General features: G+C 35.2%; 2 protein-coding genes across 3 annotated transcripts in view; both read left to right on the top strand.

Moving 5' to 3' along the window:
- The window catches only part of LOC132195337 (discoidin domain-containing receptor tyrosine kinase B), an 88,140-nt gene that overhangs the window by 16,025 nt on the left and 55,335 nt on the right, over window positions 1-16,780 (top strand). The gene's annotated exons all lie outside the window — the stretch shown is intronic.
- LOC132195490 (uncharacterized) lies at window positions 8,715-12,342 on the top strand. Its single transcript, XM_059617509.1, has 21 exons — window positions 8,715-8,851; window positions 8,964-9,245; window positions 9,300-9,469; window positions 9,525-9,558; window positions 9,628-9,692; window positions 9,747-9,849; window positions 9,900-10,123; window positions 10,176-10,241; window positions 10,298-10,349; window positions 10,405-10,475; window positions 10,530-10,626; window positions 10,677-10,988; window positions 11,047-11,099; window positions 11,151-11,186; window positions 11,245-11,359; window positions 11,409-11,518; window positions 11,573-11,635; window positions 11,709-11,742; window positions 11,812-11,873; window positions 11,932-12,034; window positions 12,095-12,342. Exons 1-21 carry the CDS (start codon window positions 8,776-8,778, stop codon window positions 12,340-12,342), a joined length of 2,376 nt encoding a protein of 791 aa, XP_059473492.1. The 5' UTR covers window positions 8,715-8,775.

Genomic DNA, 16,780 nt, shown 5'->3' with positions numbered 1-16,780 from the left:
AGAGGGTTTGGCGCCATCTCCTGTCCGGGGGTGGGTGGAGTTCCTTCGGGCCATGCTGGATGATGGAATTTTGCTCTATTTTCTGTATGTCCGTAAGAAGGGCCACAATTTATGGGTGGCTGGGCAGCGTACCCTTGTGGTGACCTCCACGGCACATGTGCAGATGCCATGGCCTTCAACTCAGGGAAAAAAGGCGAAATTAGACACACGACCCTCCTAAACCAGTGTTTTCCTTACCGAAGCAGTGCTGCCAACCCAATTCATTGATCTTATATATATATATAATGAAAGTCGCAGCCGTTCGTGGCGTCTGATTGCTCAACTTTGAAGCAGCCGGTGCGGCGACTGGGGACAACTCAATCAAAATCTGTACGCCGGTTAATTTTGTATTTGATTAAGATTGATGTCGCTGCGGATCGCAAAACTTGTAGTGTGGCTCAATCAGGCTTCAAACGTCATAAATTTAAAGTTTTTTTGCCTAAACGGTGAAATAAAGTATAAAATAAAGTATTTTTTTTTTTAAATATTCAAATGTAAGATAAAATCTAGATATGGTTGAAAGGAACAATCTATTGAAGCATTAATAATCAAATTTATAATTTTTTGAATGAGTTAAAAGGGCTATTCTTATTTTCAAAACGTTTCACACCACTCATAGAAAATGAACCAATTTTTAAAATATTATATGCCATGTCATGTTTCAATAAAAAAATTAAAATATTAAGGAATTTTTGTTTGTTTGAAGAAGTTGACACTCGAGGAGATGATCATGGAATTGAAGAGATCGGGCTTTTCCTCGTTGCAGAAAAATTGTTGTGGTGTTTTTCAATTTTGCTGATTTTTTGTATTTTTCTTGCTCATGAAATAGGGTTGCAGACCGTGAACGAAACTGGTAGAGCCATTTGTTTTTGAATAAAAAACAATTTTTAACTGCAACGAGGAAAAATCCGATCTCTTCATTTCCATGAATTTTTAAATTTTATTCAATAATTTACCAATTGGTTGCAAATTAAGTAAAACAGAATCATCCCGGCCACTAAAATACGCCAAAGATATGTTCATTCAAATTTTATTCTTCCTCAACCCCTCTGGCTCATTTGCACCTATAAACCACAAAACTCCCACCCTCTTTGGTTTTGAATTTCAAAACGCGCCCACAGACCCAGTGAAAATTACAACTCCGTGCTTTTGTCGTTATCTCGAGACGAAATATATAATAAAAGTGGCCGCGCTGCACAAATGCACGAGAGAGGAAACAAAGGTTTGGAAACAAGTTTTATGTACGCGACTCTCGATGTCGTGGGACGCCAGGGGGTGGCATTCGTTGTGGCGGCACCACCCTCTCGGCGGGTGCAGGTGGCGCCAGGGGCCGCGCCACCGATTGCGTGCGTGCAGCCGAGTTGTTAATATTCAACGGCAACTCCAACTCTCTGCCCGTGTTTTATTCACGGGGCACAAATAAAATGGATACAAACTCTGCAGTCTCGTGCACACGCGCATTTATTAGTTGTATATCATTATAAACAACTCTGTTGGCTGACTTTTTGTTTATACGCCAAACAATTTTTCCGTCTAGGTCAGATTTTATGTAGGAAAGGAAAAATAAATTCAATTTACATATTACTGATTCTCATAAAATAATTTATTGTTTTCTTTCTCCATTAATTTGCCAAGACAAATTTTTATATTATGATGATTTTTTTTTTAATTTGACAGCCAATTTGAATAATTTGCATGAAATATAAAAGTAAAGCATTGGAATCCATGATAATAATGCTTGATTTCTGATAAAAAGAAGAAAAGTTCTATTTGTGCAGCTACGAGCAAAATGAATGAGGAAATTTTTGTGAAAGGGATAGCAAGTGCACAAAAGGTCCCTGTCGGTTGAAAAGAACAAACTTCTGAAACATATAAAAAGCTTTTCCGACGAGCATCAGATGGGCGCGTTTGTCGTCGTCCCGGGATGTTTTCAAACTTTGGTGAATAATTAGCCCGATATTCGCCCGTTAAAAGATAAAGGCACGACCGGAGATTTCTCTCATTCTCTCGCAGCTCTTGTCTGCGTCGTTTTTTATCCGAGAACGACTACTTCCGCGCTCCACACACACACTCTTCCAGTTTAAATAGACCACGAGACAAAATGACGCGGCCCGAATGGTGCTCGCGAGGAGCAAACACAGGAAGAGTTGATAATAATGTGCGGCATTGTGCGGCGCCCGGTAATGTAAATTCATATCAGTGCCGCCGCCGTTGCTGCTGGAAAAAAAGCCGAGTCGTCGTCGGTTCTTTACTCTTGAGAATAATATGCACGCGCGCGCTTCTCTGCTCTTCCAGAGACAAAATCTCAATTTGCGTTTATACGCCAAAAATCACAATCAAAATTTTGGTGTCAGATGACTTTTTGTTGAGAATGAAGCATAAAATTAAATAAAACATTTTCAATATTATTAAAAATAAAAGTTCTGTAAATTTCTTTTGCTGCTCTATTTAATTCTTATTTTCATTAAATTTGTTTGAAGAAGCTGACACTCGAGGAGATGATCATGGAAATTAAGCGATCGGGCTTTTCCTTGTTGCAGAAAATTGAAATGGCTCTACTAGTTTGAATTTGTTAGTTTTAAGATTTTAATTTTTATGTTAAAATGTGTTTTTTTTTTCAATTTTGCTGATTTTTTGTATTTTTTTTTGTATTTTTTTTGTATTTTTTTTTATTTTGCTCATGAAATAGGGTCGCAGACCGTGACTGAAGCTGGTAATGCCATTTGTTTTTGAACAAAAACAATTTTCTGCAACGAGGAAAAGCCCGATAGCTTCATTTCCATCATTAAATTTGTTTTTAATTAAAAGATATATGAAGTTGGATATGTTCTCTCTGACTTGAATAATTTTTAGCAATTAAAAAGTAAGAATCTAGGGATGAGAAACAAAAGTTTACCCCAATTTTAATCTTATAGGTAAATTAAAATGTTATGATAACAACTGCTAATAACAAGGAAAATAATTAAAAATAAAATATATCGTAAAAATTTTGAAACTAAAAATTAAAGTTGCTCTTTTGGGGTCACGTCATTAGATGAAAATAAAATCATTTTCACGGAATTTGAGCTAATTTGACTAAATAAATGAAATTGCCAATTTAAAACATTTTATGTAAATAAAACACCTTAAAACACAAAACGCCTAATTGTCATGTGTCATGTTGAAAATATTTCTCACCTGATTGGCTGCTTCACCCTATCTATAATCATGAATTTCAGCTGAAAATGTTTTGGCTTTTTTACCCACAAAAAATCAACTTATTTGTTGTTATTTATCTGAAATTTCAGTTTCGACATTTGCAGTTTTGACAAGTGAAAATAACTTAAAAAAGGCCATTGATTGGAAGCCATTGTCTCCCGTTCCAATCTGGTGGAGTCCAGAATGAGCCACGAACTCAATTTTTCCCGCCCGGCTGAAGGGTCCCAATTTGTAGCTGTTGCACGCGGCGGGGCAAAGGCGAGCACAACACACACATTTTATGTGTGTGCACCAGAGAGGAGAAAGATCGGCGGCGGTAATTCAGTGATTGGGGTCCATTAAATAGACACATGGGAGGATCCCTCTCGTGTCTCCACTAAAAGGATGCCATCCATCTAGAATTTTATTTTTCGACCTTCTGGCCGTAAATTTGGCTGCTCTCGGGGAGGCTTTCTTCGTGGGTGGAGGCGCTCGCGGCCGGGCTAAAAGCCCACCACAGCACTGACCCCTGACCCCGACCGACAAACCCAACTGGTGCGCGCGGGCGATTTATCAATTTTCATTTAATTATATCCGTCGTGCAAACGCAAGCACTTTGATATTTTATATCTGAAAGCGATATAAATCTTGTTTGTTAACTAGCACCTATTATACCTGCCTGCAAAACTAGCTCCCACGATCTATTGCAAGGAGAAAATTTTGCACACAAGATTATAATATAAGAGAGGAGGAAATGCGATAATCGTATTTTTTATTCACACCATCTTTACTAGAATAAAAAAATAATATTCCACAATAAGAATGATTTATTTTGACTTAATGATTATTATATTTAGACATATATCAAAAAAGTAATTTAATGAAATCTATCATTTGGTGCTAAGGTCCCCGTTCTAATTGGATTAATATTCTCAAATATGTCAAATATTTGATGTGCAAGTAAAATATTGTTATTATTGTAGTAAATTAAAATTGAGAAATGTAGATAATCTATAAACAACATATTTTTTTTTAATATATACTAACCACTAACGACAATAATAATAAAAATAAAGAAAAAATTTATTAAATTGTAAATAATAACATAATTTTATTAATTTTCAATTTATTTTCAAAAGCAAAAATTTAAGTAATATAACAATATAAAATTAAATGTTTAAACTTTTAAATAAATGAAATAAAGAATCGTGGCGGCGCAGAGATATATTGTGCGTGTACAGTATTTATTTATTTGTGTTCGGCCACGCAAGCATTGTCTCTTTGTTTATTTTAATAAGAGAGCGACGCACGCTGCCATGCAGACAAAAGCGGGACGAAAAAAGAGAAAAAGAGAGACATTATTCAAGCAGGCGAAGACGAAGAATAATAAGCAACGATCTTATAAATCATTGCCGCGCTCTCGACTTTTCATTGTTTTTGGTGCGCCTTTTATATTTGTACCATCGGCGCAAGACTTTATTGTCTGCGAAGGTGCGACCAGGAAAGAAACAGATGGAAAATTTTCCTGCCATCCTTTTATGTCAAAGGATATTATTTAATTGTTTTCAAAAATAAAAAGGTGCACGGTTTGATAACCTTTTTTATTAAATTTTATATCAATTATAATTCTTATTTCATTTTAAAATTTTCCAACAAAATTTTATTCTTAGCACTTCATTTTCTAATCTGGAAATGGCTCGACAAAACCATAATTGTTTTTCTTAACTTTTGAAAAATCTTTAAAGCGCAAAAAAAATTAAATTTATTACATTATGTGTGGTTCGATTGCCATCAACCATTTCTTAATTTAAAAAGCCCACTTCTTGATGCAAACTTAAGAAAGGCTGGTGCGTGAGAAATAAAAATTAAGATCCTTAACAGTTTTGGCAGTAAAAACGACGAGGCAAGTTCAAAAATGAAATCAAGCCCATTTTTTTTCAAGAAATATTTATTTAAAAAATATGTTACATTAAAATAAATTCTAGTGTTGGTATAAATGCGTGGCGTGAGCATTACACTTTTGCCCGAGTGTTTGTGATAGCAAAATATTTATGGGATTATGCGGCGGCTCGACGATTGAGATCTTAAGTGAGAGGTCAGCACAGACACACAAGAGAGTGAATGAACAATGGGCCGCGTGCGCGCGCGGCAACAATGCTTTTATTGCCCACATCATAAGTGCAACATCATGTTTGGTGGCTGCGATCTCGCCGAAATATGCCACGCGCGTTTAAAAGCTTTTCTCCAGAAGAAATATATAAAATAAGGTGACGCCTTTCCTGGAATTTGCTTTAAATTTCTGCGCGCCTTTATCTCAAAGTCAACCAAAACGTATAACGCTGTTTACTTTTGGTATTTTTTCCACACTAATCGAAGTCATAAATCTTGGAAGTAAGCTTTGGCTTTGTGTCTTATCGGTGAAAAATATTGCAGTCACTTCATTCATTTTTTTTATATGTGGCCAGAAAATCAAGCAATCAAGTGAACTATATCAGAAATAATAAAAATTATCCACATATTTAATCCAAATTTTCTTTATTCAATAATATGTTCATGTTCATTCGATCTCTATTTATGGGAAACTTAAGGTTAATAGATTATTATCAATATTAAATTTTGTTTCCCATTCAGAACATATTTCTGGCTCTTTTAATATTTGGCCCCTTTTTCAAAAAATTAATATTTCCCTTCCGAAAAAGTTGCTTTTCTTTCAATTTAAAATTGTCACAATTTGGGCTGTGAATAAATAATATTTTCTCTAAATTCGTTGAGAAATCTATGAAATTATTCACAAAAATAAATGAACAAACAATGCATTATTAATTATGTACAAAAAAATTTAACATTTTTAGAATTGTTGTGTTGCAACCTAGATCTTTTAAACAAGGCATGAATTTTACCGAGTGAAACTGCTAGGCTGAATGGAGTGACTCGCGGTTAAAATATCATCGACAGCAGCTTGAAATTATTTCTCCTCACAAACGCACGCTCTTGCACAATAAATTTTGATGGTGGAAAGAAAAAAAGCCAGTCAAAATAGTGCTACACTCAAGTGTGTGTAAAACACGCGTCCGAGAGCGACCGACGGACAGATGGTGAGAACGAGAAATTCTGCCAAGTCAGAGTCGGAGCCTGTGGGGAATCAAGATGTAAAAACTCATCTGACACCTGATCTCGCATAATTGACACATAAGCTCTTCATTTTACAGCGGCCCCTTATCGTGCTATTCATCGCACTCGGAGAGGATGTGCGCGACGATACAGTTATTTTTTCAAAATAAAATTTTATGTGCCAACTTCGCAGGCTGTTTGGCTTCGATTTCCTCTGAGTTAACATGCTTCTGTTCGAACTTTTATTTCTAAAGGAATGCCGTTTGTAGTGAAGATCGTAAATTGTCATTAGTTGCTATTTTTGCGGTGCCAAAGTCAGGTGAGGATCATTTCGTGTTTTATTTGTCATTTATAAAACTGTAAATCATAATGTAAAATTTTAAAGGCTGGGCAATTTTTAAGTTTAGGTACTGCGTACATTATAGACTTCGAACTGATTATTAATCTTTGTCTGCAAAGGCAAGGAATTGATGATGCTTTTAGGACATATTTTAAATACAAATAGTTAAAATAGAATATCTTTCTCTAATCCTTTGATATTCGATTAAAGATACATTCAAATTTTCATGAAAAACGCCAAACACATATTTGCTTCTTTCTTTTTTTTTAATTTTTTTTTTTATTTTAAAATTTTTCTTGTCCTATTTCTTTTGGCTGCAAAGGCATTTTTATATTTGAAGGCAAGCATACAAATCACAATTTCTCAAGTTTTCCAAATTATGCAAAATGACTTCTTCTTATTTTTAACATTTTCACAGTTCAGTTTATTAAAAGGTATTTACTTGCATTTTATTTTCATGATTTTTTTTCGGTTAAAACTTTTTCCATTGTATGGAGAATAAACAATAATTTATAAATTGTTACTAAGATAATGAGGAGGAAATTTACATATAATTATCTATACGTCGTATTAAAAAATGAGGATTTTTTTGCAAATTAGTCAAAATTCTAAGTAAGGATACAATTATGCAAATGGGCTTCATGAACTCCACGTCCATCACACACAATGCCCACGATGCGATAAAAAAAAACCCAGGTCCTTGGGAAGAACAACAAAAGTTAATTACAAATGCACCCCTTTTACGGTGTCCGGCGGCACGAAACGAAATTAGGCGGCAGTTTGGTCAGGTGGGCTGAATTTTTAAGCAGCCTCTTTCTCTCCCAGGCGAGAGCCGAGCTCCGCTCTTGGCCTTTCGCTTGATGTAAAGGTCGTGTGTTTGACAGTTAATGTGGCATTAAAGCTACGTGGAGTGGCTACCGTGCGCGCCGCCACCATTATTTATCCCCAGAGAAATTGATCTTAGCAACTTTTGCCGCCCCGGCCCGATGCGAGAGCTGCTGGCCAGAATTTTAACGCGGCCTGTCCGGCCTAGCTTTTATTGGAATTCGCTGCTTTTAGCCGAGCCGAGAGAGAATCGCATTTCACTCTTGACTGCTGGAAAAAGAGTTTTTCGTTTTAGCCGCTGCATTTGTCGCGCGCACACTGATGGAATTTCGGACAAGCCCGATGCTTTTTCGGCCGCCAATTGCGTGCGCCAATTTGGCCGGAATGGCGAAAAATAAAAATCGGGGAGTGTTGGAAAAGCTTTCAGCTGCCCTCGGGAGTTTTCGATGGCGTTTATGAAGCTCACGGCTTCGAAAAAGGCAGGAAAGAGATGGTGCGTGTCGAGTGCTTTTTGGTGCCGCATGAATGAGGTTTATTATTACGGCGTTTAAATCGGGAGTTTTTGGTGAATATTTTGTTGAAACCACGTGTATGTGCATATATATTTTGTGCATTTAAAAGTTAAAGAAAAGACTCAGAAATTACATTTTTTTTTAAATAATATTTTTAAATAAAATTAAACACATAAACAATTAAATGGTTGGTGCCTTCTGCACAGGAACAGGCCGACAAGAGTGTGTCTTAAGGCTTGATATCCTACGAAAAATAAAAAATTAAGTTGACATCAAACAGCCAAACCATCGTGTCACAGGAAATACTATCGCGGAAGCAGCAGTTTTTTTTTTCGAAAAAAATATTTACGTGCTAGAGCGGTCACCACAGTTTGCTGTCCAGTAACAAAATGGCATCAAAAACAAAACTATGCATGATTTCAATTTTCATTGTGATATCTAATGTACGTTATTTGCAAGTAAGTTGAAAGAAAAGTTAACACTAGTTCTTTTAATTAGATAATATGCGACTTGAGCGCAAAACGCTATAAGCTGCGTATTCGTAGGATTAAAGGTGGTATTGGTATTTATACAAATAAAAAATTCCGTAATTGCATCTATAATTATACGTTTGATTTCTGTGCATAACGAAGTTTCCGACAGACGTAATTATATCATTAAATGTTGCGGAAAATCATCATGCGTGGAAGCCCCTTTGAACAGCTCTACTCGTATTTTACAACAAGTTCATTTTATTATTTATAATTTGGCCCAAAGTAAAAATTGTTAATTATGATTTTAAAGTTAACTGAGCAAACATCAAAAGTATTACAAGGAACACAGGAAAACATCCCAACCCTGGAACCTGGTAAGATTGAGAATAATTTGTAAATTAATTTTAAGTAAGTTTTCTTCCCACATATTTATTACAATTTCATATAAATATATTAAATTAATGTACCTTTAACCGTCAACGACAGAATCAGGTGACACGTTTGAAACAATGGAAATCACTGACATGAAGGATGTTTCACTGACAACAGAAAATCCGTTCCAATTTACGTCACAGTCTGACTTCACAATCAGCCCGACTACCTCTCTGAACTTTTCAAGTGGTCATAGATTTTCAAATACGGCTGAAAAGTTCACAACTGAAACACCCTTTTCAATAACATTGACTCTTACCGCAGAATCAACTACTTTAACAAGCAAAACTACTTCAAATACTCCGGATACAATTTATTCAGCTACGATTTACAATAGTTTGATTTCAAATGACAATAATTCCATGACCACTTCATCTAATTTTACCACAGATAATTCATCTGCCTCAACGTCATCGAACATAAAATTAACCATATCTTCTCAAACCATAACGACCGAGCGCATATTGAGTACAACTAATTCCCAAACCACTAAAACTTCAACAAATTCCATCACAACTACATTAAGTACTACTAAAGCCCCACTTTTCTGTGTAAAAGATGTAATTTTATCAGTTCATAAATTTTCACTTGTTTTAACAAAAAAATTATAAGCAGGGAACATTATTTTCAAACCAAGGCCACTTAGTTGGTATTTTTATTTTTCAGTTTGAATTCCTTCTTTTTGAAATTGATGTATATTCTTAATTTTGTTGTCCAGACGCCGACTCTTATGGACAATGGGTGGAAGCATGTGAGCTTTTATATTTGTGGGGAAATAAAGTTGTAAGTGTTTATTTCGCTCGAGATTGCTACTTGAAAATATTCATGTTTTTTTAGGTTGATTGGCAGTCGAATCATGATCGTTGCTGCTCTATTGGGATGATGCCGATCATGATTGAGAATGACAAAAAACGAGAATGCTTAACATCTCTTGCTAACTGTAATTTGTCATACACAATGCCATGGTGAAATTTAATTAAAAATTTAAAGCGTCAGAGTGGAAATTCGGAATTAATTACTGGTCATACGGACGTAAATTCCGCGAGAGCGCCAATTATTTGTGGTGCCAGCAAAACTCTATCATAGAAAATAATTCTTCACTTTGGAAGTTCAATTCAACAAAACAATCAGATGGCTGCGTACACTTATTTATCAACAAAAGGGTTTCCATAACATCGGAGAATTGTTCAAAGTTGTACATATTTGGTTGCCAAGTACATGCATTTAAGTGATTTTTCTTTTATTTAAAAATTTGTCCAAATAAAGGGCCAAACAACTCAAGCACCTCCATGTTATAAACCTCAATGCCCAAATATTTCATGTGAAAAAAACGTGATACATTAAAAAAGGATAAAATATAAAAAAATAAATCTTTGAAAACTTTTTAGCAATCTTTATTTACAAAGCTGAATTACGATGGCATTTACCAAGTTTTATTGGGTAATATAACAAATCTTTTTTCCTAGCATTAAATTGTGTTTAATATAATTTGTAGCTCCATCAAATCAAGGGTATTGGTACACAATTAACTCAAGAACATACATGTTCAGCTACACTGACGCAACAGTAAATTTAATAACATGATTAAACATTTAATATTATCATTTATTTATTTAAAAGTGGTTTGATGCGATGACAGGTTGTTGCTCAATCGGAATGAAACTTCTCAGCATCGAGTATGACTATGAATATGGGAATTTAGTCCAGGCAGCAAAAAGTGAAAATAAAAAATGAAATGAATAATTTAAAAATTTAAAATTCGTAAAGATTCCAGCAATGCTACTGGAACATTTTGGACATCAGGAAGTGATTTGGGTTGCGATAAAAATTTTGCCTGGTGCTCCGCCAACGTTTTATTCCGTGGTAGACAGACTAGTTGGGGTCCTGGGGAACCAAACAATCTTCGTGGAAAAGAGCATTGCGTTGTTGTCCAGTTGAATAAAACTTCAGGGATTTTATTCGACAGTGATTGCTCTAGCAAATTAAAATATATTTGCGAGGCAAGGGATACAAGGAACACCAATATCAATGCAGAAGCAATTCTTCATGAGTGCGGCATGATATACAACGTATCAGATGGCAATTATTAAAATCTATAACTTTTTTACTTATCAAATGACTCTACTATGAATTTTAGTCGAAGCAAGTGATATTTTTAACCGAAAAACTAAACTGACACTTATACTCAAAGTAAGCGTGTAATCATAAAAATACAAATTTTTCGAACTAAAAACTTTTCAGTGCTTTTTGAAATGCATGGGCGAAAATGGAGGATTTGTAAAAAAAATAATAATAATAATAATATGATACTAATTTGGCCTTAAATTTTTTTAAGATGTGGAATGGAAAGCTTATTGATGCGAAAGTTTTGACCATGATAGAAAAATATTCTAATAATGAATTGGAACTGCAAGAATATATGGCTGCACACCAGGCATGTGGCTCAGAACGTAAATCTTATTTTGAATCTACTGATTCTTAATTCGCCTTAAATTCTAGGTGGGATGGATGATTGCGACACAGCATCCTTGATTTTTCAGTGCACTCAAGATCAAGCCCCAAAGCTTTTTGAAAATATTCTCACTGAGGCTAAAAACAATCCGTTGGCGGTTAGAATTTTACAAGTCCGAATTATTTATTGAATTTAAATTGGATAATTACAGGAATTCGTTCCTCTTCAGACAACTGTTCACAAATGTGTGACGAATTATAGTTGTGTCATTGACGTATAATATAATTATAATCTTATAATAATTATATATTTTTTAATTCTTATTATGCATAATTTTATATTTAAAGCCTATATTGAGAGATGATTATGTAAACAACCGATGTGAGTAAAAATAGTAGCCAAAACTTAAGGAGGTTTTTAACAAAAGAAAATTTGTTATAATACTTACAGCTGCCAACGGGAATCAAATTTTCACAGCGTGTGGCATTAAGTATCTGCACTTTTCGGAAAAAGTTATTTTTCCATATTTATTTATATTTAAGTTGAATTAATTTTTAATATTTATTAAAGGTCAATTTACTTACCGCACTAACAATATGCTGCAAGTATGGCCTCAAATTGGCGTCAATTGAAAGCGTCACAGAGGTCGAGTGCATTGTAAACTCGTCATTGAGTATGCAATTTTAAGAATAAAGTTTAAAAGCATAAAAATAAACAATAAATTGTTAAACAGATTTGAGTGTGCGGAGTTCACATACTTGGACATCAGCAAGTCGCCTTGGTTCTGGCAAATACGGGTGGTGTTCATCGGATACCCCTTTTAATTTGTCTCCAACCATCATTGATAAATACCCAGAGAGAAGCTCAATAGACACCATATTCTTACTGGCAATTAGGTTTGGTGTCGATATGAATTCCACAAACACGTATTTGGCTCAGGAGGATCTCACAAGTCTTGCATTGATCTTGTGCAAACCATAATTGTAGCAATTGTAAATTTTAAATCATGACACTTTGGCTCAAACATTATCTGAAAAATGCAAATACTGTCCTTACATAATTGGAAATTGAAAAATATAAATGCATAATGAAAGATCTGATCATTTATTATAAAAATCGTGTACTGTTATTGAATTCAGAATGCGAATTTGAGCACCAGTTGTTAAAATTTGTTAGCATAAAAAATTTTCTTTTAATCGTCAAATTAATTTCTACATTTTCAATGGCTTATAAAATACAATTAAATTTGCATCTTTTAACGCAGTAATAGTAATAGAAAATTAATAAAACTCAAGTCCCAAATTTTCATTTGTAAGATTCTCGGGCGTTTTATGCCTGCAGATTTTGCGCCATGGACCAAAATTTCAATGTGTCTGTCTGCGCTCGCGGCGAGAATCTGGGCTCATTTCCGCCCAAAGATTATTCACTTTGTACGTGTGGGACTAACTGCGTTATCGTGTTACACACAGATAAGAAACTTGATACTCGGGGCGAATAAAGATTCGGGCGCTCTGCTGTGCGCGTGGAGCTGGAAAACTGTGCTTGTGAATGGAGTTCTCTCAGCATGTGTGTCGTTGAGACGTGAACATTTCACAAAGTGCAGAACGGATTGTCAGAGTTGCAAAGAGCGACCGACTGGCCAGAGAAACTTGCAAAGAGCAATTTGCATTTGACGTTTGCCTTCAAAAGCGATGCTTTTTCTAATTACGCCTCCCAACAAACGCCGTCTATCTGTCGAGGGGCTACTAATTTACTGCCTCTTCAAGTCGAGGACGATGTACGAGTGCTCATTCGCTCGTCGATTTTCTCACAAAGTGAGTGAATTGTCAAAGAGAAATCGAGCGACCAGGGATTAAAATATATACGTGCATTCTTGCAAACGTAGTTCGCCGGAGAAATTGTATAAGACGGAGAACAAGAGACGACGATAAACTGTAATTTATTCTCCTAGGTTAAGTACGGCCGTGCCTATCAAAGGAGTGGATGAATTTTATGTTGTGTTGAGAAAGGTTGCTGAGGCTTTAGTAAATGAGAGATTTTATAACTTGTCTGGGAAAAGATTTAATTTGAACGACTCCTCGTTATTATTGTCGTTAAATTGGGATTTTTAAGAGTGATTAAATTGGTCCCTTTATTAGACCTAGCTGTACTTTTATTCATAATATCATAAAATATTTTAACCTAATTTTATTTAATTAGAAGAAAAATCTTATAAAACAATAAATATTATTACAATTGGATCCTATCAAATTACGGCAATTTTTTCCCTTTGCAAGTAATATTGATTAAAAGTATCGATTTGCATTAATATTTTTTTTCATAAGTTCGTAATCATTACTACGTGATGGTTAATCTTTTACGTTTAAATTTCATTTTAACGATTATTTAAGAAAAATAAACATTTAATAATTAAAACCCGTGCATCAAGGAATTCAAATAATCCGTGCGTGCAGCTTTTTTATTCCAAAGCTCGCCGCTTTGTCTCTGCAATGGCCAGGGGTGAAATAAAGCACGACTCTACTTCCTAATTGAATATCTCTGTTAATTCACTCTCAAAAGGCACAAGGGTGCGGAGGGAAAAAATAAAATATTGCGCCTGTTTCACTCCCCCCGCTGCCGTTTTCAAACTGCTGGTGCCTCTCTTTGCTCGTTCGAACGGTGCCGCGCGCGTCTGCTGCGCCCTAATGACGGCGACACGGGGGTGTTTTTCCCTAATGGGGGGGTTGTGCAGTGCACATGCGATGCACCCCCGAGGGCCGTCTGGGTGGCGCCAGTGGCATAATGACGGCGGCGCATCAGGTGTATTCCTTTTTTGTTTGGTCGGCCGGGCGTGTCCAAATAAAATAATGCACACATAACGCGGCCTACTCTCGACCCCGAAAGACAAACACACTCGAATTAATTTTGGCACCGTAAAAGGATTGCAAAAACTGCTAATATCTGGATATATCTATATATAATAAAACAGAATAAAAAAAATTATATAGAAGGAATTTGCATTCGAGACGATCATGGAAGTGTAAAACGCAGGGTTTTGTTTTCGTGTGAAATGAAAAAATTATGTTTTTTTTTCAGTTGCAAATTGTGTTTATTAAAGTGTTTTTTTACAAATTATTTGAGATATTATTGATTATAAAAAAAAAACAATCTTTTCAATGAGTACAAAGCTTCATTTCTTTTTTTTAATAAATTTTGTATTTTGATTTTAAAATAATATTATTTAAAGTAAGTGATATATTTCATTTTAAATGAATGTCAATTTTAATTTTTTAAATTATTGATTAATTTTAGTATTTTTATTTTATTTTTTATTCTAATTATTGATTAATATTGCCACTTTTTAGTTTCTAGTCTTGTTATATGCTCTATGAATTAAAATGCGTGCATTAAATTTTTATTTAAAATAATTTGTGCTTTTATCCAATTTAATTTTTCCATATCACAGCTTACCCTACTTTCTCGTTCGAAATTGACATTGAATGTTGTTCATGTATACTATCAATTAACTAATTATTTGAAGGCATAAAATAATATCTTTCGTTAATATCAAAGACGGAGAAGAGGAAAGTCTTTCACTATTTTCACGCCGTTTGCACAGCAGGGAGGAAAGAACCGAGTTGCGCGCTGGAAATCAATATTTGTTCTCGAGAGTGACCTCGAGGCACAGGGTGACGGACGAGACCTGAGAAGGCGCGCGAGGGGCACACCGAAGCCGCACACGTCCTCGCGTCATCATTTGCATATTTCTTGCCACTTGCGCATTCAAATTCATTTAAATTAATTCCCTCCCACACGGCTTTGACGCGAGTCGCGTGCCGAAAAGTCCATGTAGAAAAAGAGACGTTTAATTTGGTATAAAAAGTATCAATCCCGCCGAGCTCATTCAGGCGAACTGCGATAAAAATGAAACAGAGATTTAGCATTTTGTTATAAATTTTCTGTTTTTATTAATCCTGCTGCTTTGAACACAAGTTTTACATAACAGAGAGGAACGATTAGGACAAATTTTTCGTGAATTTTATGTGTTTGTTGTTTATTTCACGCGTGATACTGATTATATTTTGGGCTCTTGTTTTTTTGCGGCAGTCGTACGTGTGCTTGAATAACTTTTTGGAGGCCATCGTTGTGGAGTCAGTCGGCCATCGATCTGTTCACGCCGTGCATTTAAATAACACACATGCTGCTTCCTCACTCACCTAAAATCAATATTTCACAAGCACTCAAGGAATCTGTGTGAAAGGACGCCGCTTTGATGCATCGCAAGACAACTCCCAAAAGCCCTCAGGGCTGCACTCGCAAAATTCAGCTCCCGAGCGAAAATTTCATCAGCGCACCAGAGATGAAATTTGTCGCAGCATCACTCTCGCCCAAATATTTGTTTCCTGTCAAAACTCTGCATTTCATTTAAAAACTTCTCTTTTACGTTTAGTTTAAATTATATTTTTGACGCTTTGAATTACATTTATTAATTACATGCCACAAACGTTGTCAAAATAATTTTCATTCACGATTTTTATTAAAATAATAATTTTTTATTTACCATTTCAAAAATTTCAACAATGGTTAAATTAATATTTAAAGATGAACTTTAAAATTTATAATTATCCTATAAAAAAAGAATAATAATTTTCCCTGCATGAAAAGAACAACAAATTATGTTTTGAACTTTTTAACGTGTCTTATGAAATAATTTTTTTCAGCGTAATGAGTATGAGCTGAATTTTTTTCTATTTTAGAAGAGCTCTTTGCTCTTAGAAAGTTTTGGAACGAGGAAAAAGCACCCCTTAAATTGAAAAGTAACGCACAGGTTACTTCCTTCCAACTGAGGGCGACGACGCAAATAGCGAGGGGAAATTCCACGTCATAATTAACAAAGTTGGACAAATTAGGACCTTCTAGCCGCGACGACTCGGCGGCGTTAGGCGCTCTTAAGAAGCTTTTTATGAGCAGCCTCACTTCTTGCTCTGCAACACGAGCCACCCTCTTTTCCTCTTGGCGAGCCGTGTTTGTGCGACAGATAAGGGATCAGCAAGCAATTAGCTCGCCAGAGGAAAAATGCGCTCATCAAGATAAAAGCAGCGCTTCTCGGAAATTATGAATTCGGGCTCTAAATTCAGCCGTGTGATTTACGGCCAAGATGATTCATTCGCGCGAGTGCCACACCCGAGAGAAGCAATAAGAAAATTGAAAACTGCTGATTCTCTGAGGAAGAATGAAATTGCGTTTTTAATTATCCTTTTGAATCATAACTCACTCAGCCATAATTCTCCGCTTGGCTTATTTTTCTTTTAAATTAGCAATACTCGCCATATTTTCTGCTCTATTTCAATTTATTAAATTAGGAAGCATTGAATCCATTAGAAGTTAATTTAAGTTTTATAACCCAACCGTTGTTTTTTTTTAATTTAATTTAATTTTC

Source organism: Neocloeon triangulifer, unplaced genomic scaffold (genome assembly GCF_031216515.1).
Source record: "Neocloeon triangulifer isolate White Clay Creek 2 clone unplaced genomic scaffold, ASM3121651v1 ptg000009l, whole genome shotgun sequence".
NCBI classification, from domain to species: domain Eukaryota; kingdom Metazoa; phylum Arthropoda; class Insecta; order Ephemeroptera; family Baetidae; genus Neocloeon; species Neocloeon triangulifer.
The sequence above is the reverse complement of the archived record's forward strand: the minus strand, read 5'-3'. Positions and strand labels throughout refer to the sequence as shown.

Coding starts and splice junctions, on each gene's coding strand:
- LOC132195490 (XM_059617509.1), top strand. CDS start 8,776: ATGATTTTAAAGTTAACTGAGCAAACATCAAAAGTATTACAAGGAACA. Junction 11,519..11,572: donor CTAAAAACAATCCGTTGGCG/GTTAGAATTTTA, acceptor GGATAATTACAG/GAATTCGTTCCTCTTCAGAC. Junction 11,743..11,811: donor TGATTATGTAAACAACCGAT/GTGAGTAAAAAT, acceptor TAATACTTACAG/CTGCCAACGGGAATCAAATT.